This window comes from Ixodes scapularis, unplaced genomic scaffold (assembly GCF_016920785.2).
Source record: "Ixodes scapularis isolate PalLabHiFi unplaced genomic scaffold, ASM1692078v2 PGA_scaffold3__209_contigs__length_174095766, whole genome shotgun sequence".
Taxonomy (NCBI): Eukaryota; Metazoa; Arthropoda; class Arachnida; order Ixodida; family Ixodidae; genus Ixodes; species Ixodes scapularis.
In genome coordinates this window covers 126,879,574-126,905,178 of record NW_024609868.1, presented here as the reverse complement: position 1 = coordinate 126,905,178, position 25,605 = coordinate 126,879,574, and the positions used below count along the sequence as shown (strand labels likewise).

At 47.4% G+C, this 25,605-nt stretch overlaps 1 protein-coding gene across 1 annotated transcript; it reads right to left on the bottom strand.

Annotated features, from left to right (window-relative positions):
- Positions 1 to 743: 743 nt before the first annotated feature.
- Positions 744 to 5,753, bottom strand: LOC8038303 (aquaporin-9-like). Its single transcript, XM_029995227.3, has 2 exons — positions 5,567 to 5,753; positions 744 to 1,499 (listed from the first exon to the last, which is right to left on the bottom strand). The coding sequence occupies exons 1-2, from the start codon at positions 5,751 to 5,753 to the stop codon at positions 757 to 759; spliced, it is 930 nt and encodes a 309-aa protein (XP_029851087.2). The 3' UTR covers positions 744 to 756.
- Between the last annotated feature and the right edge of the window lie 19,852 nt (positions 5,754 to 25,605).

The window sequence follows — 25,605 nt, the reverse complement described above, 5'->3', positions numbered from 1 at the left end:
TGCCTCCAGTGACTCACGACTTTGATTAAATTTGGTGGTCGCATTGATACCTTAGAAAACGGCCCGTGACCGCGGAAAAGAGAGTGAGCGAGACTCGAACCGGCCAGTTCTTGATCGGCGGTTTTCGGGCGGAAAGAAACAGAATTTCGAGCCGCAAATTCTGTTCTGGGTAGTTAAGTTCTCATATGTCACGTACAACTAAAAACTTCGGCGAGCATAAATACCCTGTCAGTGTCCCTTTAAGCGCCTAATCTCCCACGCACAAATTTTAAACAGCAAATAAAATAGATATCACTGCGAAGACTTTCTCCACCACAACGAAAAAAGCGTCGTCTCACGCGTGACTCGTCACCCTCAAAAGCAAACCAAACGTAAAAAAAAAAAAATTGCTACAAACGATAACTTTATCTCTTGAAGCACCCCTGCGATTCAAAAGTGGGAACGTTCCGGCCACTCTCGTTCCGTGTTATAGCGAAATATAGCGCGGCGTGTGGCGGTTTCACCGCACCGGCCACGGATCACTTGTGTCAATATTTTTTTTTACGGCCGACTGTACATAAGTGACGGGATAGCATCCAGAAAGTGGCCACACAGCTTGTCAAACAGTGGTAGATTATGGAAGCACAACAAGGATTGCAATAGGCATTTCTTTTTAGACAACGAAGAGATCGTCAAATAAAAAAACATTTATTAAAGCAGAACACCATTAAATTAACGAATGCGGAAGAAGGATATCTAACAGATCGCCGATGCCAGCTACGATGCAATGTCAGCCTCAATGTAATGAGTGTCTTGTCGTAGAAGGCGGCGCTTCCCTTCGTAGTCATGCTCCTCTTCGGGTGTTTTTCCGACGACTGCAGCAGCATCGGTAGCCCAGTGGTTCTCCACGGCAAACTTGTAGACCCAGACACCGACGACGCCACCCACATGAGGGCCCACAACAGGCACCCAGAACCAGTTGTAGCCTCGGATTGAGAAGACGTCACAGCCCCAGCCGGCCATTGCAGTGAAGATTCTTGGCGCCAGATCCCTGGCTGGGTTCAGCGGATTGCCGCAGTTGTAAGAGAAGGCGTACATACAGGCTGCCACCGCGAACCCAATCAGCAGGGGCTGGTGTCCCTTGAGGACAGCCATATTCTTGGGATCCACGATGGCGCAGATGCTGACCAGGAGGACAGCGGTGCTGACCACTTGGTCCAGGAGGCAGGTCAACGTGCGGACCTCGGGTGCCGGGAAGCAGGAGAAGACGGAAGCGGTGGCGTTTGGACCGTAGACCACGCGCATGCCACCGTCCACCTTGTAGAGGGCGTCCTGATAGAGGAGGAAGATAAGCCCTGCAGCGGCGAAGGCGCCCAGGTACTGCGCCGCGATGTACGGGAGCACCTTGGCCCACTTGAATTTCCCGGCGGAGGCTAGTCCCAGGGTGACGGCGGGGTTGAGGTGGCCGCCGGAGACGCCACCAGCGACGATGATGCCGAGATAAACCGCGAGTCCCCAGCCTGCAGGAGATAATGAAGGACGTATTATAGAAGAAAAAACGGACACCGAACAATAAGCATCACTCCCAGCAAGTTCCGTTTTCCAGAACCGCCCATCACCGCAGGAACGTGCACCCTCGTGAAGGGTTGATTCCTACAACGCAAAAGTCACTTGGTATTAAAAGATGAGAAGTAGTAGTTGGTGAATTACTTATGCTGCAGTACTGGCTCCGCTAAATGAACACCATCCAGACGAACATTAGCCATTTAAAACTGAAAATAAACTAAACACATTTTGGAATATGCAAGGGCTGCTCGATCTCAGAAACGTAGGGAGGGTTGGGGGCGCATGCGCCGCGACCGGTACTGAGCAGGAGAGACTACGCATGCCCAGAATGTATTACACAGCCTAGTATACAAATGGCAGCGCGTAGGCGGCGATCCCTCTTGAGTGTAATGGCCTGTATGCATTGTCCACCTTCCTAACGACGCGGCATACCCTGGCGTATAACGAGATTCTCCAATTAAAAGCGCAAAAAAAGACAAGGACAAAGAAGTGGAACGACACAAGGCGCACTCGCAACTGTTTTATTTTGAAAAGTACATGCATTTATAGGCCACAGAACCCTGTTAGTCATCAGGGTGTCCCTCGCAATGCTTCTCTCAAATATTCAAACTCGCCCTTTGACAGGGCGAGTGACGCTTCACTTATACACTCAACGCCCTTATCACTAATTGCATTGGCCTCGTGCACCTCTGCTTGTTCGGTCGCGACAACGAGCCAAAATCTTAATGCCATGTAGCACTGGCGTACACGGGCATCTATTACAATGAATGGCGAGATGGCCAGACGGGCTGGCTCGCGTGGCAGCCGCATGCTCGCGGGCGCGGTCATTCACGCATCTGCCCGTCTGGCCAGTGTGCACATCGTCGCATGGCAGGGGGATTTCATATACGCTTTTAATTATTTAAAGAACAATGAACCAACTGGCCCAACTTTCCACTTTGCTGCTGAACGAGAGTCTCTAGGGATCGAAAGACTGCACCTCAATTCCGGGGATACGCACCGAGAATTAAAAAACGACAACGACAACGACAACGACAACGACGAAGAACCGGGTTGGTGAAAATGCAAGAACCAAAGTGTGAACAAAAACACCCGAAGACAAGGACAGACAGCACAGCTTTCTTTAAACGAGCAACGGACATTTACCTGAGAAAACGTGATTACGCTTTAAGACAAGGACAGAGGAAGAACAGACACCACAGAGCGCTAACTTTCAGCCGATTTAATTCAAGAGCCGCAGCGCAGATATACACTGTGTCACCGCACAACACCTAAAGCAATCCGTGGCCCCGCCAGGGACCACAAGTACACTAACTATTTTCCAGCCAAGTCAACTGAAGCCACACTGACACGTGCCGGAAGTATTTACGACTTCCGCTTCAATTATCCATCTAACAGTCTTACCTTTGTGCTCAGCGAGAACGGTGGAAGAAGCAAATAGTGGTTTGCACCCGCAGTCATGACAGTGACACGACCAGATGGTCCTCCCGAACCCCGTTCACTTTCTGGTAGTGTACTCTTAGGCGTACATTTAAACACCTGCTTGTCTGGCCGACATATATCTTGCCACATGAAAGTGGAACCTGACACACCACACCTTCAGTGCACGCGACAAACGGACTCCTGTGCTTGATTGGGCAGCCCATAGGTACCTTTCGGAAATGGTCCGTCAGCTTGCATATGTTTGCGAGCTTTTCGGGCGCACATTAAACAACTTCTACGTGTACACGTTTTGCTATATTTTCCAAGACCGTGCGCTGTTCTGTGCATGTAAGGCACAACCGCAACTCTTTCTCGCTTGACCTGCCTCTGGGCGCGAGCTAACGTCCTTTCTTACGCCTTATACTAGAGACACAATCCTAGTCTTTGGAAACCCGACACACTGCAAGCGCTCGTTTTGCTCAATCATACTCAAGGACATTGCATGGTGGCGAGACTTTTTGAGACATCCTTTTAGACATTTACTGATGCATCCTTCAATAAGTACTATCTCCCTCCTAGATTGTGAAAATGAAGGAGACATGAAAAACACCGGGAATAAAATCCCAAAATAAAAGAACGATAAAGGAGAAAAAAACACCATTGACTAATTCAGTTCTGGCTTCAGGTAGTTCACATCAACCTTAGTAGAGAACCCAAGAGAAGAAGCAGCGATATGTTATATTCGTAACCAGCCATCCTAATAGGCTTCAATAATCTCTCGCCGAGCTTGTTCATGCATTTCCCAACTATGGTGGTGTTCCGGAAATTAGTTTCACAGTTCGTGCAGAGGCGTTTATGCACCCCAATTGGATAAGGTAAGCTTTGAAGCACGGGAAACCTCGAGGACGATCTCTCTTAAGCGGCTGTTCAGAAAACGCCCTGTCTGACCAATATATCGGTGACCGCGTGAAAAGGGGATGGAGTACACCACCCGCTCTTCACCAGGAACGGTCCGATTGGCACGTTTTACGGCACATCCTTTGGGGGCTTCGTTGTGGTTAGGGCTTCTGCAAAGTTACTTTAAACACAACTTGCACGAGAAGACAACTGAAGTGCGCTGCTATTCCGTTCAGTCTGTGTGCAGAACTGGGCACAAATGGTAGAGATGACAGATAAAGCCTTACTATGTGGAGCACGCAGCAGAACACAATGTGAACGATGTAGTGCTGGCCCACTTTCTTTAAATTCTGTTTTTTTTTTTTATTCTTGAACCCCAAGATTTGTTTAACACCACGCGAACGCCAACTTGCCAGTAGACAAGCACCCCATCGCGGCGTGAGACAGCAAGTCAGCGGGTCGGCAGTCTCGCAGAGCTCCTTTTCCACTTAAGAAAACATGATTGCGCTTTGAAGACGGGGACATAGGAAGGACAGACACCACAGAAGGCTAACTTTCAATTGATTTAATTCAAGAGCCTCAGCGTAGAGACACACTGCGTCACCGCACCACATCTCAACCAATCCGTGGCCCTGCCACGGACCGCAAGTACGCCAACTTCTTAACCGCCAAGTCAATTGACGCCACACCGACACAACAGGTGCCGGAACTATTTATAGCGTGAGCCTCCATAATCTCTCTAACAGTCCTATCTTTGTGCCTAGCAAGAACAGCAGAAGAAGCAAATAAAGAAATAATCATTACTTGCAAATAATAAGTAAATAAGCAAATATTCATTATTTGCTTCGTCTACTCTTCTTGCTAGGCACAAACATAGGACTGTTAGAGACTATGGGAGGCTGACGCTATAAATAGTTCCGGCATGTGTCGTGTCAGTGTGGCGTCAATTGACTTGGCGGAAAGGAGTTGGCGTACTTGCGGTCTGTGGCATGGGCCACGGGTTGGTTGAGATGCGGTGCGGTGACGCAGTGTGTTTCTACGCTAAGGTTCTTGAATTAAATCAGTTGAAAGTTAGCGCTCTGGGGTGTCTGTCCTTCCTATGTCCCAGTCTTCAAAGCGCAATCATGTTTTCTAACGTAGCATACCAACTTGCCCAACAATCAGCACTTGCTTTTTCACGCCGCAATCTACCGGCAGGCCGGCGTGCGCGGAATTGTTAAGCAATCTGCAGAAAACTATTATAAATAATCAAATTACTTACGATAGAGTACGTTCTTTCAGTAACTTTGTAATAATTGGAATAGGCTTATTAGGGAGCAATCACAGTACTTTTGAAAGCAATAAAACCATTTGTAACTATTTTTTCGAACCCTTTATAATGTTGCCCTTTGTACAAGTTCCTTAGCAGAGAATCCTCGAACCAAATCGACGTCAGGAAGATTTAAACAAGAGTGTGGACTAAAAATAAATAGTTTAAAATGCGGCGATCCTTATACAACAATGAACAGTACAAAATAGCCGTTCTTAAAGCCGTCAACAAATGCGTCGTATTGAAAACCTAAACAACGGTTACTTCATTGAGTACCGCGGCCAGTTGATTTTCTGATCAAGCAATCGAGTGACCTAATTAAATCCATTTTAACAGAGAGTTATTCCAGCTGTAATCAATTCGTTTCAGTAACGTATACAAGGCTGCACTCACCCAGCGGTCCTGCTGCAATGCCAAAATATCCGAGCCTGGACGCCGTCAGAGACGCAAGGACCGAGTCCCCGATGAGCGTGAGGATGAGAGTGCCCAGGAACTCGGCCAGGACGTCCCTACACGACCGGGACTCCAGACGACAGTTACAGATCCGGCTCCAGACACGCGCCACGCTGTTGGGCTTCATGGCTGCAGGTTGTGCGAGTGTTCCGACTAGCGCGAAGAGTGCGGGAAGCGACCTCAGGAACCCGCCTTTTGAGGGACGGCTGCAGGCACTCTGAGATATTGCGTGGCCTGTCGTGATTCGCAGATCGATGATGAAGTATGTTCAGTGAAACTGCACTTTTTTTTTCTATAAACAACACAACGAAAGCAGTAAAAATTGAAACCGTACCTGCAGCGTAATATACTTCGTTTCATCCCCGAGCGTAGTAGAAGGAGAAAATAGGTGCCACCATGAACGCAGATATTAAAAGCAAAAGTCACTGGGCCTTCCTTGTGCATGATTGGTTTAGCGAGGATATAACTACCAAAGCACGAAGAGCACCAAGACGTTGCACTTTTGACGCTGTTTGGTTGGTCCCGTCGACTCGCGTAGCGTCCGCTCCGCCTGGACCTAAGGCCAAACGAAGTATAGTTCTGTCTGTTATTATGCCTCGCTACTGCAGACGATCGATGAATTTGCTAAAAGACGTTATCAAGGACAGTCACACCCTATTGGACAAGCAACACAGATATTGAAGGGTTGTCAACATTGACGTTACAAGTTTGTATATGTCAATACAATGGTGGGACATTCAGACATGATTTTATAGTATTTTTATTGGACACAGCTGCTTTGTCATATGCTAGTGGACAGCTTACCCCCCCCAGCGGTGTAATGGTTATTATAGTTTTGACACATAGTGTGTTAATGAGCAGAACTTCATGCAAATTGTGGCACGGTTGTCTGTAGCGAAAAATTGTTACAAACAGGTCAAGACACTCTTAGCTATAAGTAATAGGATTAAACATGTTTTGATCAGTCTGGTAAACCCGGAGGCACGGAATGTGGCTTGTTTACACTATCTAGCAGCCCTGCGAAAGTGCGGTATTCATTAGCAGTATTTCACATTGACCTTAGCAAACTATTTGTTATACCGACATTTTCTTACAACGTATTAAGAATATGAGATTAGGGACCAACCCGTCAATTGAAGTGACGTCCGTCTTCCGTATAATTTGCGAAATAAAACTGCATGGCGCGAGAGAATTGACCTTCAGGAAGCTTGTATCAAGTCAAATGCCAGGCACCACTTCATTGATTTGTGTAGACGGATCTGTATTTGTTTGAACAGATACGCTTTTTGCTTTCAGCGGCGCCGAAAGTAAATCCGGCATCGACAACGCTGCACTCGGCGGCTTCTTTTCGGCGTCGCATATTGCGTTCCTCTGGCGCTTTCGTCAGGCGCTCACAAGCTGTCCTTGACACGTTTTTCACCCGGGAAGCCCAACCCTCGGTGTCTAAATAAATTAATTTAATTAGTTATCTTAAAAAAGCTGAACGACTGCAGATATGAGACCAAGCACCGTGTATAGTTTGTTTAATAAGGAAATAGAGTAAACGAACGTGTATACCGGAAACACGATTCCCCGATGTAATCAAAAGCAACTGTTTTGCATTTGTTATGAAGGCGGAACACGGTGCTCCCCCCAAAAAAAAAACAAAAAAAAACACGCAGTGACTTGTTCCGTTGACTATATTTGCTTTGTTTTTTAACATCATAAATAGCTTATCTTGCGCTTCTTATTGCGCCATTATCACTTAGGAAAATTTGCGTTGTCATAAATAATTGGCATCTCCATTCTCCCCCATCCCGCCCTAAAGCAAAACTGCTGGGCCGATTTGAATAAAGTTTATTCTCTCTCTCTCTCTCAACCCTCGTGTGTCTTAAGGTCGGTTCACACAGGGTCGTTTGTTTATGATTTCTTACATTACGTGAGGAGTCACCGGGCCATTGGTGTTTCGAAAGTCGGGTGCAAAGATGCTCCTTGAACCGGTCACCATGCTTCATTGGAAGCACGGATGTTCCGGTGACTCGCTATACGTAAGCGGTCGTAACCTAACGTAACATAGAGCGCGTTTCACATGCAGCGGTTTCGGCCCTAGAGCGGCGCGATTTCTGCCGTCACGGCGCTCTGGCCAGCACCAGCGGTTGAGCGGCACGAGAGCCGCGACGGCAGAAATCGCGCCGCTCTAGGGCCAAAATCGCCGCATGTGAAACACGCTTAACGCAAAAAAGCGTGCCTGTGTGAACCGACTTTTAGAGTCAGCTACATACTCAATGTGCGCTGCAGTGCTAACGCTGATTCCTTTTCCCACATCTATCCGGTACGCCGACGGTGCAAATAGACAAAACGTGCTGTAATGATGGCATGCAGTTAGGCAGAAGAAATAAGTATCGGACGACATTTCACAAAGCAAGGCAAAAAAGCGAGGTAAAACGCGACGAAAAACACAAACACCTTTGCCAGGGCGCGGAGGGGAGAGAGGAGCGACGATTTGAAGTCACCTTACGGCGGCCGCGTCACGTGATTCCATGACGGCAGCGCCCGTGAGACGGAGGCTGAAAAACAAACTACTCTTGCTATGTTCAAAAAAAAAAAAAAAAAAGTTAACAAAGACGTCACGACTGGCGCGAGTGTGCGGGTTCATGCCAAGAATAGTACGCGCTGTCCACACGAGCGAGACGCGCTTCGTGGCCGAATGATCCTGGTATGGCGTAACGACTGATCGGAGGTTTTTCGTGTTTTCTCGCGTTTAGATACATCTTAGGGGAAAACAAACGTGATATTCAGATTCACATCATAAAATACTCAAAAATTCATCTCTAACTCGTTTTTCTTTTTCCAAGTACTTTTTTTTTTTTCAGCGTGGTTTTCTCACAGCATTACAAAAACAGTCGGATGGAAAACTTACCCTTGAAACCCGGACCGCACGCGTCCAGCGAGACCAAACTAAATACGACAACAGCGTCCCCTTCACTAATCTCTACGACAATTGCTGGATCGCGCATCCCCGGTCCCCGCTTGTTCGTTGCAGCGCGAATGCGGCCACCGGACGGCCATCGTGCATGATAAATTATTTCGTTTTGCTATCGGTTTGCTGCGGTTTTCCAGCGTGTAATAGAAACGTTTTCTACTCGTTCGTCGTCATTCGCCGAAGAAGTGTTTTAAGACTATGTGTACTGTTGAGACTTCTCGCAGTGAGCACGTGGAAAATTTTACGAAAGCGCAGTGTCGCAGGAAAAAGGCACAACTCGTCAAAGCAAGTTCGCCAGTCTGACGGCGTGTTCAAAGCTTCCTTGGCATGCCGAAGTGCCGCGTCTCTGTCCCTTCGCACGCTTGGATACCGACCAAGAATCGACGCCGTGTAAATGTGTTTTGTGAGTGCAATGTGCGTGAAGCCGTGTGCGCCTCTGGATCAGCGTCTTACTTTACTCTGACGACTGTATATTTGCGGCACTCGCGGTCCAGATACGAGCTTAATCCTGCGTCCAGTAGCGACGGAAGAGGGGTGGAAGGTACGTCTTTTTTTCGTCCTTAGACGATTCACAGAATACTGCGCAAAACAGCTCCTCATCACTGATCAGTGCTGGCTCATTATGAACCTGCTTAATTGCACTTGACGTTTGAGCGCGGCTCGCCTAATTGGGATTGGTCGACAGATTGCACACGACCATATGGGCCGCGCTCGCTTCAAAGATTTTCATTCTCGCCGTCTTGTACTTTTGCCTTCGGAAACCCTCCTTGCTCCACAGCTTTGCTCTATTCGTACTCCCATGTGATCCATTAGAGTAGATTTGGAACATAGCCATGGTTAATAGTAGATAAGAACATGTACAGATTCCCACCCCCCCTTAATTGATAGCAACTGACCGGAACAGCTGGACGATCCAGAACTCCGTGATCGATGTATGTATATATATATATATATATATACATATATATATATATATATATATATATGTATATATATATATATATATATATATATATATATATATATATATATATATATATATATATATATATATTATCTAAAGGCATCTACGCACGACACACGTTCAGAACTTTGATACGGCGTCGATTCTTGATCGGTATCCAACCGTGCGAAGGCACGCACTTGGCACCACTCGGCATGCCAAGGAAGCTTTGATTACGCAGCGAGACCGCCGACACATGCTTTCGACGAGTTGTACCTTTAGATGCGGCTTCATGCACATTGCACTAGCAAAACACATCCACACGGCGTCGATTCTTGATCGGTATCCAACCGTACGAAGTCACGCACTCGGCAGCACTCAGCGTGCCAAGGAAGCTTTGATTACGCCGCGAGACCGCCGACACTTGCTTTCGACGAGTTGTACCTTTAGATGCGGCTTCATGCACATTGCACTAGCAAAACACATCCACACGGCGTCGATTCTTGGTCGGTATCCAACCGTACGAAGTTACGCACTCGGCAGCACTCGGCATGCCAAGGAAGCTTTGATTACGCCGCGAGACCGCCGACACTTGCTTTCGACGAGTTGTGCCTTTAGATGCGGCTTCATGCACATTGCACTAGTAAAACACATCCACACGGCGTCGATTCTTGATCGGTATCCAACCGTACGAAGTCACGCACTCGGCAGCACTCGGCATGCCAAGGAAGCTTTGATTACGCAGCGAGACCGCCGACACTTGCTTTCGACGAGTTGTACCTTTAGATGCGGCTTCATGCACATTGCACTAGCAAAACACATCCACACGGCGTCGATTCTTGATCGGTATCCAACCGTGCGAAGGCACGCACTTGGCACCACTCGGCATGCCAAGGAAGCTTTGATTACGCAGCGAGACCGCCGACACTTGCTTTCGACGAGTTGTACCTTTAGATGCGGCTTCATGCACATTGCACTAGCAAAACACATCCACACGGCGTCGATTCTTGGTCGGTATCCAACCGTACGAAGTCACGCACTCGGCAGCACTCAGCATGCCAAGGAAGCTTTGATTACGCCGCGAGACCGCCGACACTTGCTTTCGACGAGTTGTACCTTTAGATGCGGCTTCATGCACATTGCACTAGCAAAACACATCCACACGGCGTCGATTCTTGATCGGTATCCAACCGTACGAAGTCACGCACTCGGCAGCACTCGGCATGCCAAGGAAGCTTTGATTACGCCGCGAGACCGCCGACACTTGCTTTCGACGAGTTGTACCTTTAGATGCGGCTTCATGCACATTGCACTAGCAAAACACATCCACACGGCGTCGATTCTTGATCGGTATCCAAGCGTGCGAAGTCATGCACTTGGCACCACTCGGCATGCCAAGGAAGCTTTGATTACGCCGCGAGACCGCCGACACTTGCTTTCGACGAGTTGTACCTTTAGACCTTTAGATGCGGCTTCATGCACATTGCACTAGCAAAACACATCCACACGGCGTCGATTCTTGATCGGTATCCAACCGTACGAAGTCACGCACTCGGCAGCACTCAGCATGCCAAGGAAGCTTTGATTACGCCGCGAGACCGCCGACACTTGCTTTCGACGAGTTGTACCTTTAGATGCGGCTTCATGCACATTGCACTAGCAAAACACATCCACACGGCGTCGATTCTTGATCGGTATCCAACCGTACGAAGTCACGCACTCGGCAGCACTCGGCATGCCAAGGAAGCTTTGATTACGCCGCGAGACCGCTGACACTTGCTTTCGACGAGTTGTACCTTTAGATGCGGCTTCATGCACATTGCACTAGCAAAACACATCCACACGGCGTCGATTCTTGATCGGTATCCAACCGTACGAAGTCACGCACTCGGCAGCACTCGGCATGCCAAGGAAGCTTTGATTACGCAGCGAGACCGCCGACACTTGCTTTCGACGAGTTGTACCTTTAGATGCGGCTTCATGCACATTGCACTAGCAAAACACATCCACACGGCGTCGATTCTTGGTCGGTATCCAAACGTGCGAATTCACGCACTTGGCACCACTCGGCATGCCAAGGAAGCTTTGATTACACCGCGAGACCGCCGACACTTGCTTTCGACGAGTTGTATTTTTAGATGCGGCTTCATGCACATTGCACTAGCAAAACACATCCACACGGCGTCGATTCTTGGTCAGTATCCAAGCGTGCGAAGTCATGCACTTGGCACCACTCGGCATGCCAAGGAAGCTTTGATTACGCCGCGAGACCGCCGACACTTGCTTTCGACGAGTTGTACCTTTAGATGCGGCTTCATGCACATTGCACTAGCAAAACATATCCACACGGCGTCGATTCTTGGTCGGTATCCAACCGTACGAAGTCACGCACTCGGCAGCACTCGGCATGCCAAGGAAGCTTTGATTACGCAGCGAGACCGCCGACACTTGCTTTCGACGAGTTGTACCTTTAGATGCGGCTTCATGCACATTGCACTAGCAAAACACATCCACACGGCGTCGATTCTTGGTCGGTATCCAAGCGTGCGAAGTCATGCACTTGGCACCACTCGGCATGCCAAGGAAGCTTTGATTACGCCGCGAGACCGCCGACACTTGCTTTCGACGAGTTGTACCTTTAGATGCGACTTCATGCACATTGCACTAGCAAAACACATCCACACGGCGTCGATTCTTGATCGGTATCCAAGCGTGTGAAGTCATGCACTTGGCACCACTCGGCATGCCAAGGAAGCTTTGATTACGCCGCGAGACCGCCGACACTTGCTTTCGACGAGTTGTACCTTTAGACGCGGCTTCATGCACATTGCACTAGCAAAACACATCCACACGGCGTCGATTCTTGATCGGTATCCAAGCGTGCGAAGTCATGCACTTGGCACCACTCGGCATGCCAAGGAAGCTTTGATTACGCCGCGAGACCGCCGACACTTGCTTTCGACGAGTTGTACCTTTAGACCTTTAGATGCGGCTTCATGCACATTGCACTAGCAAAACACATCCACACGGCGTCGATTCTTGATCGGTATCCAACCGTACGAAGTCACGCACTCGGCAGCACTCGGCATGCCAAGGAAGCTTTGATTACGCAGCGAGACCGCCGACACTTGCTTTCGACGAGTTGTACCTTTAGATGCGGCTTCATGCACATTGCACTAGCAAAACACATCCACACGGCGTCGATTCTTGGTCAGTATCCAAGCGTGCGAAGTCATGCACTTGGCACCACTCGGCATGCCAAGGAAGCTTTGATTACGCCGCGAGACCGCCGACACTTGCTTTCGACGAGTTGTACCTTTAGATGCGGCTTCATGCACATTGCACTAGCAAAACACATCCACACGGCGTCGATTCTTGGTCGGTATCCAAGCGTGCGAAGGCACAGAGACACGGCACTTCGGCGTGCCAAGGAAGCTTTGAACAGGCCGCCAGACCGGCGAAACTTGTCTTCGACGAGTTGTACCTTTTTCCTGCAACATTGCGGTTTCGTAAAATTTTCCACGTGTTCACAACGGCAAGTCTCAACAGTACACAGTCTTAAAAATTTTGGCGAATGACGAAGAACGAGTAGAAAACGTGTCTATAGACCTTTGCAGAAATCACCTGCTGCGCGCTGCCATCTTAGTCTGCTGGGCTGTGGAAAGCCTTCTGAGCGTGCTCTGTTGATGTGCTGTGCTTTATAATGGACGCTGCGCATGCGTTTACAGCTCTGCGACTCAACATTTTTCGCCTGGGTTATAAGCGATGCAAACGTCTATAGCACGCCGGAAAACAGCAGCGAAACGCTAGCAAAACGAAAAAATTTTCCATGCAAAAATGGCCCTCCGGTGGCCGCACTCGCAATATGGTGTACTAGAATACTGGAGCGGGGATGCGCGATCCAGATCAGTGGTCCCCTTTAGCGACGAGACAAAACATGAAAGTTGGTTTATATAGCTACTGCTAATGGGCACAGCGAGATGGTGCCACCGGCCTTTGCATGACTCGCCCTGAAGTCCTGAACCTTTCACTACGTAGCAACAAAATGTTGGTTTTGATTACCGTGAAACTGCAGTGTACGAGGATTGTTGTAGTAAACTACGAATACAGTGTACTAGAATACGGGTGGACCGGAGCGACTCGCGGAGGCATGAGGTATGGATCGCGATAGGTGTCGACACCGGCGCATCGGCGGTAGGGTCCGAATGGTGGTGGTTGAGCGCGTGCTCCCCGCTCACGCGCACGTGCGGCGGCACTTGCGGACTGCAGCGACTTTCTGCTCCCTTGTCCACTGCAGCGCCGCGATTGTTGTCTACACGGGCAGCTTCACATGTTCCCATTATCGAGTCGCGCCGGTCCAGACACTACCCGGTACTCTACAACACTGTACTGCGAAGAGCTTCTGACAGGTGTCATCTTGAGAGTTTGTGCTTATGGTCCGTGCCTTTATCGCATTCCGAGGCACTGAGCAGTGATTCGGAAGTGCCCTTCCGCAGGTTCTCACATCTCCTCTGCGACACAAATAAATTATTACAAGCCAAGTGAAAATTGCAGAAAACGCAATGAATATTTCAAATTGCAAGAAAAAAAAAAGTAAAATAAAATTTGCTAGGAGCCATTGATTGAAGGTTAGAATAAACGGCATTATTTTGAAACACTTGGTTCCATTATTTTAAATATAGAAATGTATGTGGCGTCTATCTGTGTCATTTGGTTTGTGTAAATGGTATTGGATTGCACCAAAGTATTTATGGCAAAATGAATAACACGAGAAACATCCTTAGTGTAGGTTTTATTATTATCTTCTTTATTCACTTGGCGAGCTAATCACCCGAGCGATACGAACGCCATGGCCTCGGATGGTAAAGCATGCGCAGGCGGTGTACACGCTCGAAGAAATCACGGCACGTCGTAGATGCAAGTTCCGAGGTCACAAAGTCCTGAGAAGAATGGATGAGCAAGCGGACATAATATGCAGTGAGCGTCGGATGTGATAAGACAAAAAGCAGTTACGAACGCGACGAAATGTTTTTCTACTCGAACTACATTTAGAGTAAAATTCAGTTTGCGAAATCACGCAGTGCTTTTGCAGGCTTCGTAACTCGTTCGCTTTTGTAGTAAAATCTTGTTCCGACTGACCCGAAGGATCGTTAACATCATGCTCGTTCTGTTTTGCTAAAATTTACACTATTCAGTTATATTATATATATTTTCGTTTTTAAACTTGATGGCGGTAAAAACGGAAACAGGTGCAAAGCGCCATCGAGCTTACAATAAACCATTTTCAAAACACCATCAAGCAAGATGAACGGGTCGTCTCTTTTTGGGCACAAAGCGGCTGATTTGATCAGAGTGCTCACCGAACGCACTCGTGCTCGGTGGCGAGCCCAGCCAAGTTCACACTGAGCGCATGGCGCAACCCTCGAATCAGAGATGGCAGTAATGACATTATTGTAATGGAATTACAGTAATTAAATTATTTTTTGGAGTAATGAGTAATGTAATTAATCACTTCTCTAAGCTAGTAATTCAGTAATGTAATGAATTACTTTCAGGCAGTAATTTCGAGAAAATTACTTATTACGTTTGAAATTTTTATGTCCTAAATTAGAAAGTTCGTTCGCAAGCTTTAAAAAAGAAGAGAAAAATTATTTCGCATGGTGAAATGTTGTGAAAGACCAATAGAGGAAATAAATGACGGCCAGCTGAGCGCAAAGTCTTGTACGAAGAGCTGGACAGACGCACAGAGGAGGGCTGGAAAGGCGAAGGAGAAAAGTGTACGTGTAGACATGGCTGGCAGGCAAGGGCTTACCAACTCAAGGCACGACAGATTCACAGCGTCGCGTCATCACGACGATACTATAGACGCTTTAATCACGCGCCAGATTGAGCCGCCATAGCCGACCTTCTCTCGTCTTACCGAGATGCCGAGCCACTGAAGCGGGCATTGACGAGCCTCTCCAAAGGCCTACGCTGGGGAGGATGACACAGTAGCACCCATCGTGGCCATCACCTGTCCTGCTGTGGCAATGATGAAGTGAAGCGAACGGAATAAGAGGACACAACAACTGAAGACTGCATCGCGCGATGAATCACCCCCAATTTTCCCCTCCCGGACATCGCGCCGGTCGCCTGTCGTCTAGAATGTTTTAATCGTGCGCCTGGCAGACTTGGACGTAGTTCAACTACTCTACTCAAACTACTGTAGTTTAACTACTTTTCCGAGTAACTTGGTAACTTTCAATTACAACTTTATTTGGGTAATTAGTAGTTTCCTTTAACTACGTTTTTTAGGTAACTTCTACTCAAATTACTAACTACTTTCGAAATCTAATCCTTTTTTTTTTCAACGCAAAAGTTAGAGCGCAGAAATAAATAAGACACTGGCAGATTAAGTGGTATTCACGAACAAGGGGCCCCCTCACATTCCGTTCTCACGCACTTATACTCGGGAGCACTACAAACTGCATCACAAGCGTCCTTGGGCCAAGGTGGCGACGAGCAGCCGAAACATAACACCGGCGCGCACGAACGCAGAGATGCTTAACAAGCCTTGGTCGGGTATTGACCTAATCCGGTAATGCACGCAGGCGCCGCGCCTCCAACTGCAACCGTGAAAGACGGGGACACTCCGAGGGTTGTTGTTGTTTTCATGTTGTCTGCTTTAGTGAGTTCCGACTCAAGTGGTAGGTTCCACGGTAGACGCCACTGGAATGACCTCGCAGCTGGGCGCCTGTAAATATGGTCGCCCCGTCGTCAGCGCACACTCCCTTGCAAATCCGGACTCCCCCACGCACAAACGCAGACACGGATAATCCGCTCATGGGAGCACGTTCCCGCTTCCAGCTGCAACTGTACGAGCGCCGATGCTGGTTCACGTAATCCTTCGCGTCCTTCCGACCTTCCACGCCAGGGAAACCTCCTCTTTGTTGAAAACGTTTTACTTCTCAGGCGTGTCAGGCGCGTCAGGATACCGTAGTCGCCGGGGAGGATTTCGAGTCACTTCTGGGAGATCCTTTTGTTGGACCCAACGTCAACGGCGAAAAATGTTTTTTTTTTTTAGTGGTGTAGTCCGGATGATCTCATTGTCGTGGCGCGAGACTTGATCCCTTGACGGTCAGGTGCACTCGCTCGGCGAAATCTCCGAACGTCGTGAGAATAAAGAGGAACCAGCCATAACAATCTCAACTTGCCGAAAAAAAAAAAAGAGAGGAGAGTTTGTTATAAAAGACCCTCCAGCCGAGGCAAGCCTCACATGTTTCGCCATGGACACCAAAGATGCCGAAACTCGCTTACCCGACCCTGCACAGCCTGCTTCTGAAATTGAACGCTACCTTTACATCCAGCGCCACGGTGGAATGTCTTTTTAGCTTGACTGAGGACGTCATTAGAAGGAAAAGAGGAAAACTTTTCGATAACAACTTTGAAAGACAATTGCTTCTGCGAGCGAATAAACGATTTTGGAAGTCATAAAATGACTGCATTTATTTCAGGCTCGCACGGTTTTTCACTGATCAAAACTGCTGTTCATTTTGCTACCACAAAAATATAAAAAGTAACTTCGAAAGTAACTTCAAAGTAACTCGCTACTTTTTTACAGTAGTTAGTAGTTTACTCAATTACTATTACAAATGCGTAATTTCTACTCTACTCCAACTACTTTTAACGTCGATACTCAGTAGCTTAACTTAACTACCTTTTTTGAGAAATTTGTACATGTCTGGCGCCTGGACACTACGGCCCCGCGGTCCTCCTGGACGGCTCGTTCGCTGCTGCCGCTTCGGGATGCGATCGCCCGATGTTCCGGACCACGGGGCGACCTAGCCAACTGGATTAATACCAAACTCAAAGGTATTTCCTCTTACGATCGTGGAGACTTTTGTCTTTTCGATCCGCTCCCTTGTCCTTCGCGCTGACTTAGCTTTTCGCGCAAGATTCTTTACTCGCGGGGCCTCTGCATTGCTAGTGGAGGTAATTGAATTCTCACCGCTGTGCGTTCCCCCGCACCGGCGGCCTGAATCATAGGAGCTCCGACCATCCTGAACTAAGAAGGTCGCCTGTTATGGGGCGACCCGCGCGACTCGACAACCTCGGGCGCGCAGGCCGCTCGGTAACAAATTGCTACCGCGATTGACACTTCAATAACGGCGCAAGACTAAGGGAGCAAAATCCCATCTGGCCACAATTTTTTATCATTCCGGCCCAATTTCTATTTATTTATTTTATTTTATTTATTTATTATTTTGATTCGGTTCTAATTCGGCTTAACATTAGGTTTGTACAGCAGGGCTCCTTGGTGGTGCTTGGCATTGGTGTATTTCGTGACGGCCCACTACTAGGAAGATTTAAAGAAGACTCTGGCTCAACTTCTACGAGGAAGAAATGTGCTTCACCGGCCGCTCTGCTCGGCCGGGGGGGCTTCCTCGTGCGGCTTGCGTGGCGCGGCGGCGCGTTTTTGCGGCGTGACACGGGGGCAACCACCCTTCTCCTTCCTCTGTCTTTCACTCCCCCTCCCCTACCCCAAAACAAAGGTGACATATTGAGCTTCCGGCTCAGCAACACTTCCTTTGATTTCCTTGCTCTCAAGACTCTGACTGACTGGGCGGTTATGGCGGCGCCCATGCACAGCTGCCTGAAGGAGTCTATACTTTGTTCATCCATAAGCTGTCAGTGTGGTGGGAGCTGCAAGCTAACCAGAACCAATCCAACACCTTCCTTTAATTACCTGTTCCGCCCTCTGCGCTTGGGTATGAACGAGATCGTGGTTACGTGGCGAACGATACACGTGTGACTGCTTCAACAAACACGTAGCTTCCACCCCTAAGCTGACAGCTCATCATCTTAGGGATGAACGGCTCATAGGATACAAGGCGACGGGCACATCACTACCTGAGAGGACAACAGGATTCTCAAAGCGAACTTACGACGAAAAAAATGCGTACGACAAAGTTAAGAGAAAACCCGTATTCTGGAAACGAAATTGTCGTAACTTTTGCGCAGGTTACGACAGAATCCTACGACAGCTCCGAAGCTGTCTTACGCACTTTCTACGATCAAATTAACATGGCCGACAACCTCGCTCAGTTGCTCGGTCGCGACGACCCAACGGACATTTATTTTTCTACCTGCTCTTCTTGCGCGTCCCGACTTCAAGCAGCAAGAAAAAAATGAAGAAGTACTTGAAACCGACCACGACGAACTTGAACGCTGGATCCACAGACACCCGGAAATGGCAACAAAGGCGACGATCCCACCGACCAAGCGAGCTCGGCAGAATATATAGGCCTAGCAGGCACTCCGACCCGTTCCGGCGCAGCATTGCTCAGACGGTCCTTGGCCAAGACCGTCTGCCCACGACCGGCTGGCTTGCTGAATGGAATATGCCCGTGCGACCCTCGTGGACCCTCCCCGTATGAATAGTTTGATAGCTGAACTAAATTTCAGAGGTCAACCGATTCCCCTTATCATCTCGATCGCCTTGTTTTCCGAGGCAGCGGTGACGAACGCTGTCGTCGAAAAGGGACTCCTCGATTCTATCTCCTTGTTTTGTGTGATATAGAGCTCAAATAAACGCCGTATGGATTACCTTCGCAACACGGTATGTACACTTTGTTATTAGTATGCCATTTTTAACTGTCGAGCTTTATCAGTTTGTGGGAGCTACGCGATGCCGGTCCAACCTTTCTTTGCCGAGTGTCACGTCAGTATCGAGGTGCAATCGTAGAAGATCTGTCCCGAGGCGCTTACCGAAACGCGGTCTGAATCCAGCACTTCAATCAAACGCACGCGTCTGCTCAGTGTGAACAGGTATTTGCGTGACTCTTGCTGACACTCTCGTAGTTCAAACGTATCTTTTTTAACATCGGCTCACACCTGCATTTCCGAGGCCGCGAGAAACGCCGCGACGGCATGTTTCCTTCTACGTCGCTTTGGAAACGACTGGCACGGGGCTTTTACCAACGATGACAGTTGTGTTGACTTCGTAGCGATCGAGTTTGTAGCAGTCAACGAAGCGTTTAAATCGTGTTAGCGTCGATATACCACTGCACGGACACGAACCCCAGACAAGTGGTGGTGGAAAGGTCGCCCGTGTTTATGAGAATGAGCTTGAACACCACACCTTTACACACAGACAGGACAGGACATACACAGAGCTGTCTATCAACGAGTGGTTAGCCTGTGTTTGTTATTAAAAATCCACGTGCTCCGAACTATATGCCTAGCTCTCTAATTGGTTGTTCGTTCTGCCGAAGACGCCGTTGCCATAGCAACAGCACCGGAAGTCATCGTTTCTCCGTAAAAGGTCGTAACTTTCCTCCTCTCACTTAAGAACGCGTTTGTGAATACCGTTCTCGCCTCATCTTACGATGATCGTAACTTTACGAACTTCGTAGCTAAGTTGTCGTAGGTAAGAGGTTTTTTATGAATCTGGCCTCTGATTCATAAAAAACCTCTTACCTACGACAACTTAGCTACGAAGTTCGTAAAGTTACGATCATCGTAAGATGAGGCGAGAACGGTATTCACAAACGCGTTCTTAAGTGAGAGGAGGAAAGTTACGACCTCTTACGGAGAAACGATGACTTCCGGTGCTGTTGTTATGGCAACGGCGTCTTCGGCAAAACGAACAACCAATTAGAGAGCTAGGCATAGTTCGGAGCACGTGGATTTTTAATAACAAACACAGGCTAACCACTCGTTGATAGACAGCTCTGTGTATGTCCTGTCCTGTCTGTGTGTAAATGTGTAGTGTTCAAGCTGATTCTCATAAACACGGGCGACCTTTCCACCACCGCTTGTCTGGGGTTCGTGTCCGTGCAGTGGTAACACGATTTAAACGCTTCGTTGACTGCTACAAACTCGATCGCTACGAAGTCAACACAACTGTCATTGTTGGTAAAAGCCCCGTGCCAGTCGTTTGCAAAGCGACGTAGAAGGAAACAAACCGCCGCGGCGTTTCTCGCGGCCTCGGAAATGCAGGAGTGAGCCGACGTTAAAAAAGATACGTTTGAACTACGAGAGTGTCAGCAAGAGTCACGCAAATACCTGTTCACACTCGGAGCGGACGCGTGCGTTTGATCGAAGTGCTGGATTCAGACTGCGTTTCGGTAAGCGCTTCGGGACCGATCTTCTACGATTGCAACTCGATACTGACGTGACACTCGGCAAAGAAAGGTTGGACCGGCATCACGTAGCTCCCATAAACTGATACAGCTCGACAGTTAAAAATGGCATACTAATAACAAAGTGTACGTACCGTGTTGCGAAGGTAATCCATACGCCGTGTATTTGAGCTCTATATCACACAAACCAAGGAGATAGAATCGAGGAGTCCCTTTTCGACGACAGCGTTCGTCACCGCTGCCTCGGAAAACAAGGTGATCGAGATGATAAGGGGAATCGGTTGACCTCTGAGATTTAGTTCAGCTATCAAACTATTCATACGGGGAGGGTCCACAAGGGTCGCGCGGGCATATTCCATTCAGCAAGCCAGCCGGTCGTGGGCAGACGGTCTTGGCCAAGGACCGTCTAAGCAATGCTGCGGCGGAACGGGTCGGAGTGCCTGCTAGGCCTACATATATATTCTGCCGAGCTCGCTTGGTCGGTGGGATCGTCGCCTTTGTTGCCTTTTCCGGGTGTCTGTGGATCCAGCGTTCATGTTCGTCGTGGTCGGTTTCAAGTACTTCTTCATTTTTTTCTTGCTGCTTGAAGTCGGGACGCGCAAGAAGAGCAGGTAGAAAAATAAATGTCCGTTGGGTCGTCGCGACCGAGCAACTGAGCGACGTTGTCGGCCATGTTAATTTGATCGTAGAAAGTGCGTAAGACAGCTTCGGAGCTGTCGTAGGATTTTGTCGTAACCTGCGCAAAAGTTACGACAATTTCGTTTCGAGAATACGGATTTTCTCTCAAATTTGTCGTACGCATTTTTTTCGTCGTAAGTTCGCTTTGAGAATCCGGCCTCAGATCGCCAACCTTGTATTTTCGTCAAGCAAGGTCACAGCGTGAGCCTCGACCATTGTGAATAACAAACGACCGGAATGAATAGTTAATTGGGTAGTTGAGTCGGGAGTAAGCCTACGAGCAGATATCACCCCCCGTTTGTAGGGAAACTGCACCAGACTTGTACGTAATCCGTTACAAGTAACGAAATTACTTGTAATCCCTTACATTTATCAGTAATTTAGTAACGGATTAATTACATATTTTCTAGAGTAATTTTAAAGTAATTCCCTTACATTTTTTACGTAACGCATTTCTTGTAATCCGTTACCTTTTCTTTTTCAACCCCCCCCCCCCCCCCCCCGGCCCGCCTACCTTTCTAAAACAAAGTATGATTTTTTTTTCTTTGGGGGGGGGGGGGGGGGGGGGGGGCTGGTCAATTCACGTGGCACTGTCACGCGAATTGGCCAGCGCAGAGGGAGGCTTGGCACTCTTCAGTTCCGCAAAGCCTTTTCTTTTTTTGCAACACTAAGCCCTTGCATCTATTTTTCTAGACCCTAACAACAATGTCAAACAATCCAAATGAACATTTCTACTAAAAGAAAAAAAAATAAGGGGGGAGGAGGGGTCAAGTTATGTCAGCTTTTTTTGGTCCCTTTGTTTTTTCTTTGCGATCGAAGGCGGGGAGAGGAAGACGCCAAGTGATTGTATGCTTCTTCGGGAAGCTCGAGGCTGTAAGTGCACAGACAAGAATTAACAATATCCTTCTCGGTTAGAGTGACTACGACCATTTTCATTACGTCACAACACAAGACAACGCTCCGTCTACCCTAAAATCCACTAAAAGAGATGTGATAATATGTGAAGGTATTATTGCCACAAGCATGCATGCTCGTTCGTTGCTGTACTTATTTGACCCTGTTTTAGAAGCTACTTACTTTTTTGTAGTCCAACTTCTAGGGTTGGCCCACTTTATTTGTGAATTCCAGCCAGGTTATCTGCATCTCAGTCACCCTTTTTGTGAGTCAGCTTTTTGCGAGCACTTTGAAAATGGTAATAGTCTTTCTTTTTTCTTCTTCGTGTACTGACCCCAGCAGGACGCATCTTATCTCAAGCAGATATTTTACAAATAAAACGTAATAATGGCTGACGTAGATTTGATATTCTGGCGTGATGAGAGAGTAAAACTCATGAGTGGGGCCATAGCGGCGCGGCTTAGTACTCTGCCCTTCGCTGCCTGTGGCATCAGCGGACGTCTCTTTGAAGAAAACCTGAGTAAACTGCAGTCGGGTCATGCTCCGTGCGTTTTTGAACAGCACCAAGAAAGGTACACAGGGCAAACGTGCGTGTATATTTCCTTGTTTTAACCGCCGTCCTAATTAATTGCTGTTATGAGTGTCCTTTTCTTATTACTTATATTTATTTACTGGAAACTTTTTTTTTATTCACCAACGTCTCAACCGAGGCTCGACCTGTTCAGAACCAAAGGAAGAATATCGAGCCAAACCTTACTTAATATTGAATTATCAGCTTACTGTTACAACTATGTTTTGCTATTGTCTGGCAATATATGCCGGTATAGTAAGATGGACATTCTTATTTGAGTTTTGGCTAGAGCCTAGATGTATGATAACTTCTACAGCTTCGCGATTTCGACAATGAAGAATTTCAGTAGATCGTTCCGTTGAGTCCGATAACGATACCCGATACTCCGCCGCCGCCTTTGCGTATTCATCATATCGTTATGGGGGTATCGGAGGTATCGGAACGATTGACTAAAACTCTCGAATATCAACCAACGGCTGCAACGAGAAAGCCTTGCTTTATCTTCGAGGTAAATAGTACTTCCAAGTTCCATTGCTTCCCAGAAAAATCTCAATGCAGAGCATAAAGCATTCGTGACGCACATTATGGCGCTCCCATGCAGTGCTTCAGTTCAAAGGGTGTTCAGCGTAACAGTCGACATATTGAGTAAGAAATAACGCAAAATGTCAGACGAGACTTTCGAGAGTCAGCTGTTGATCAAAATACTCAAGCTCATTAAATGGAACAGGTTGCAACAATAAGCACTTGAATAACCCTCTTCCCTTTGTTTCTTCCTTGAGGGCAATAATGATGAAAGTAACGCCACGAAAGTAACGGATTACTTTTTAGGGTAACGGTCACTTACTTTTAGGGGATGGGTAATTATAATTGTAATAAATTACAATTTAGCCTCGAGTAATTGTAAATGTAATTTCTTACTATTTTTCAGTAACGTGTACAAGTCTGAACTGCACCATTTAGGAAGCTCGCGCACTTCCTTAAACTGGCGATGCTTCTGCTGAGCAATTATCCAGGCCCTTTGTGTGGCAATGCGCAAAAACTTGAGCTCTTCGGGTATTTGGGAAAAATGCTCCTTGAAAGGAATGACCGAGAAAACGTCAACTATTCGCGTCTTCAGCTCGACTCTCGCCCTCCCGCGGCGGAAAGGAGAAGCGCTTTCCGCCGTGCCCGCTGAGCAGGAGAACCCCGATTCTCCTGCTCAGCGGGCACGGCGGAACTGCTCGCGATCATGGCTCGCGAAATGTCGTTTCCGAATGCAAGCAACACTCTTCATTGTCCCAACGTAGTGCTGCAGCCGGTATGGGATTGTACCTTACTGGAGAGTTTTAGTATTGCGCAAATAGAAACACACGCAAGCGGTGTGCGTTTACGTTAGTGTTGTGTGCCCCACGTAGTGCGTGCGCCTCATCGCCATGCGCCATCCAAGACCGCAATTTTGGGCTCCGCGCACGCGCAGTGTGGAACACGCAAAGCTAACACAAACACACAGCACTTGCGTTCGCTCGTATACGCAATACTAAAACTCACTACCGTTTCACCGGCTTCCACCTCCAACGAAACAGGTTGCAGTGAGCAGACGTGCAAGCAAGTAGGCGTTCCTTCGAACTGGAAATGCTGAGATTGGCAAAACGACGGAGCGTACAAATGAAAGTAACTACATCTTGTAAACCCTGAGATGGGGAACGATAAATAAACGAACGAACATAACAAAATATCAAGAGATGTTGTTGTGTTCGTCCGTTTTTTTATTGTTCCCCATCTCAGGGTTTACAAGATGTCGATTAATTACCAGCTCGCCTGCACTCTATCACTGCCTAAAAAAGTAACTAAATGTTATAAAAAATAATAATTAAAAATAAATCATTTTTTGGGCATTTGGTCTGGAAAGATATCGGCGGCGACTTACGTTGTGCCAATTGTCAAAAGTCGCGACTTTGATAGCAAAATATACTTTAACCACAATTAATGTCATTTTCATTTTATTACTTGGTAATTAAAAATGCTGCAATTGGAACTAGTGATGATAATTAGCACACTTTGGGTTTTCATATTTGTTCGCGCGTTTGAAATTAGATCATAAGCAACGCTTGAAAAAATTACGTATCACAATATCTGAATTTTAATATTACTATTAATGCCAATCGCGGCAATGTATGCCCCCAATTAACGCCAAGATCACGAAAATGCGCCATTTAACCGTAATAGTCTTTCCAGAAAGGTATAATTTTGTTTTCTTTTTAGCACGTGAAAAACTCTGACATCGTTATTGAGATAGAGAAACAGCCAAACCCTGGATGTAATATAAAGTCCTATGCGTCACGCGCTGCTGTAAAAAACACACACACACACACTTCAGCTGTCTGACTCGGATTCCGTCTTTGGGTTGTTGCAGTGAGAACAGCGTTTATTATTTCTACGGTTTCTGGACATATTGTAAAAATTGGAATTATTCTCCATCTAAATACCCAAAAACTCATTAAAAGGCCCGCAGTTCATTATTTCCTATGGCAATTATCTAAGCAAGAAAAGGCAGCGACAACGCACAAATATCAGCACTGATTTTTTCAACAACTACAAATATCAGCCTGGATTGAAACATGTATGTCACAAAAAAAAAAAGTTTCGGCGAACAACATCATTAACTAAATAATTACGATGTGAGACACAGCTTGAGGTATGAAAGAATCCGAAATTACAACCTATACCGAGAAATTAAATCCAAAATAGAGATTAGTTTCGGTTTCGCTCGAGAACTAAAACGCGGATCCTAGCGTAAATATTACGCTAAACACCTTTCTTGTTTTCAGG

Coding starts and splice junctions, on each gene's coding strand:
- LOC8038303 (XM_029995227.3), bottom strand. CDS start 5,753: ATGAAGCCCAACAGCGTGGCGCGTGTCTGGAGCCGGATCTGTAACTGT. Junction 1,500..5,566: donor CATTGCAGCAGGACCGCTGG/GTGAGTGCAGCC, acceptor TATCTCCTGCAG/GCTGGGGACTCGCGGTTTAT.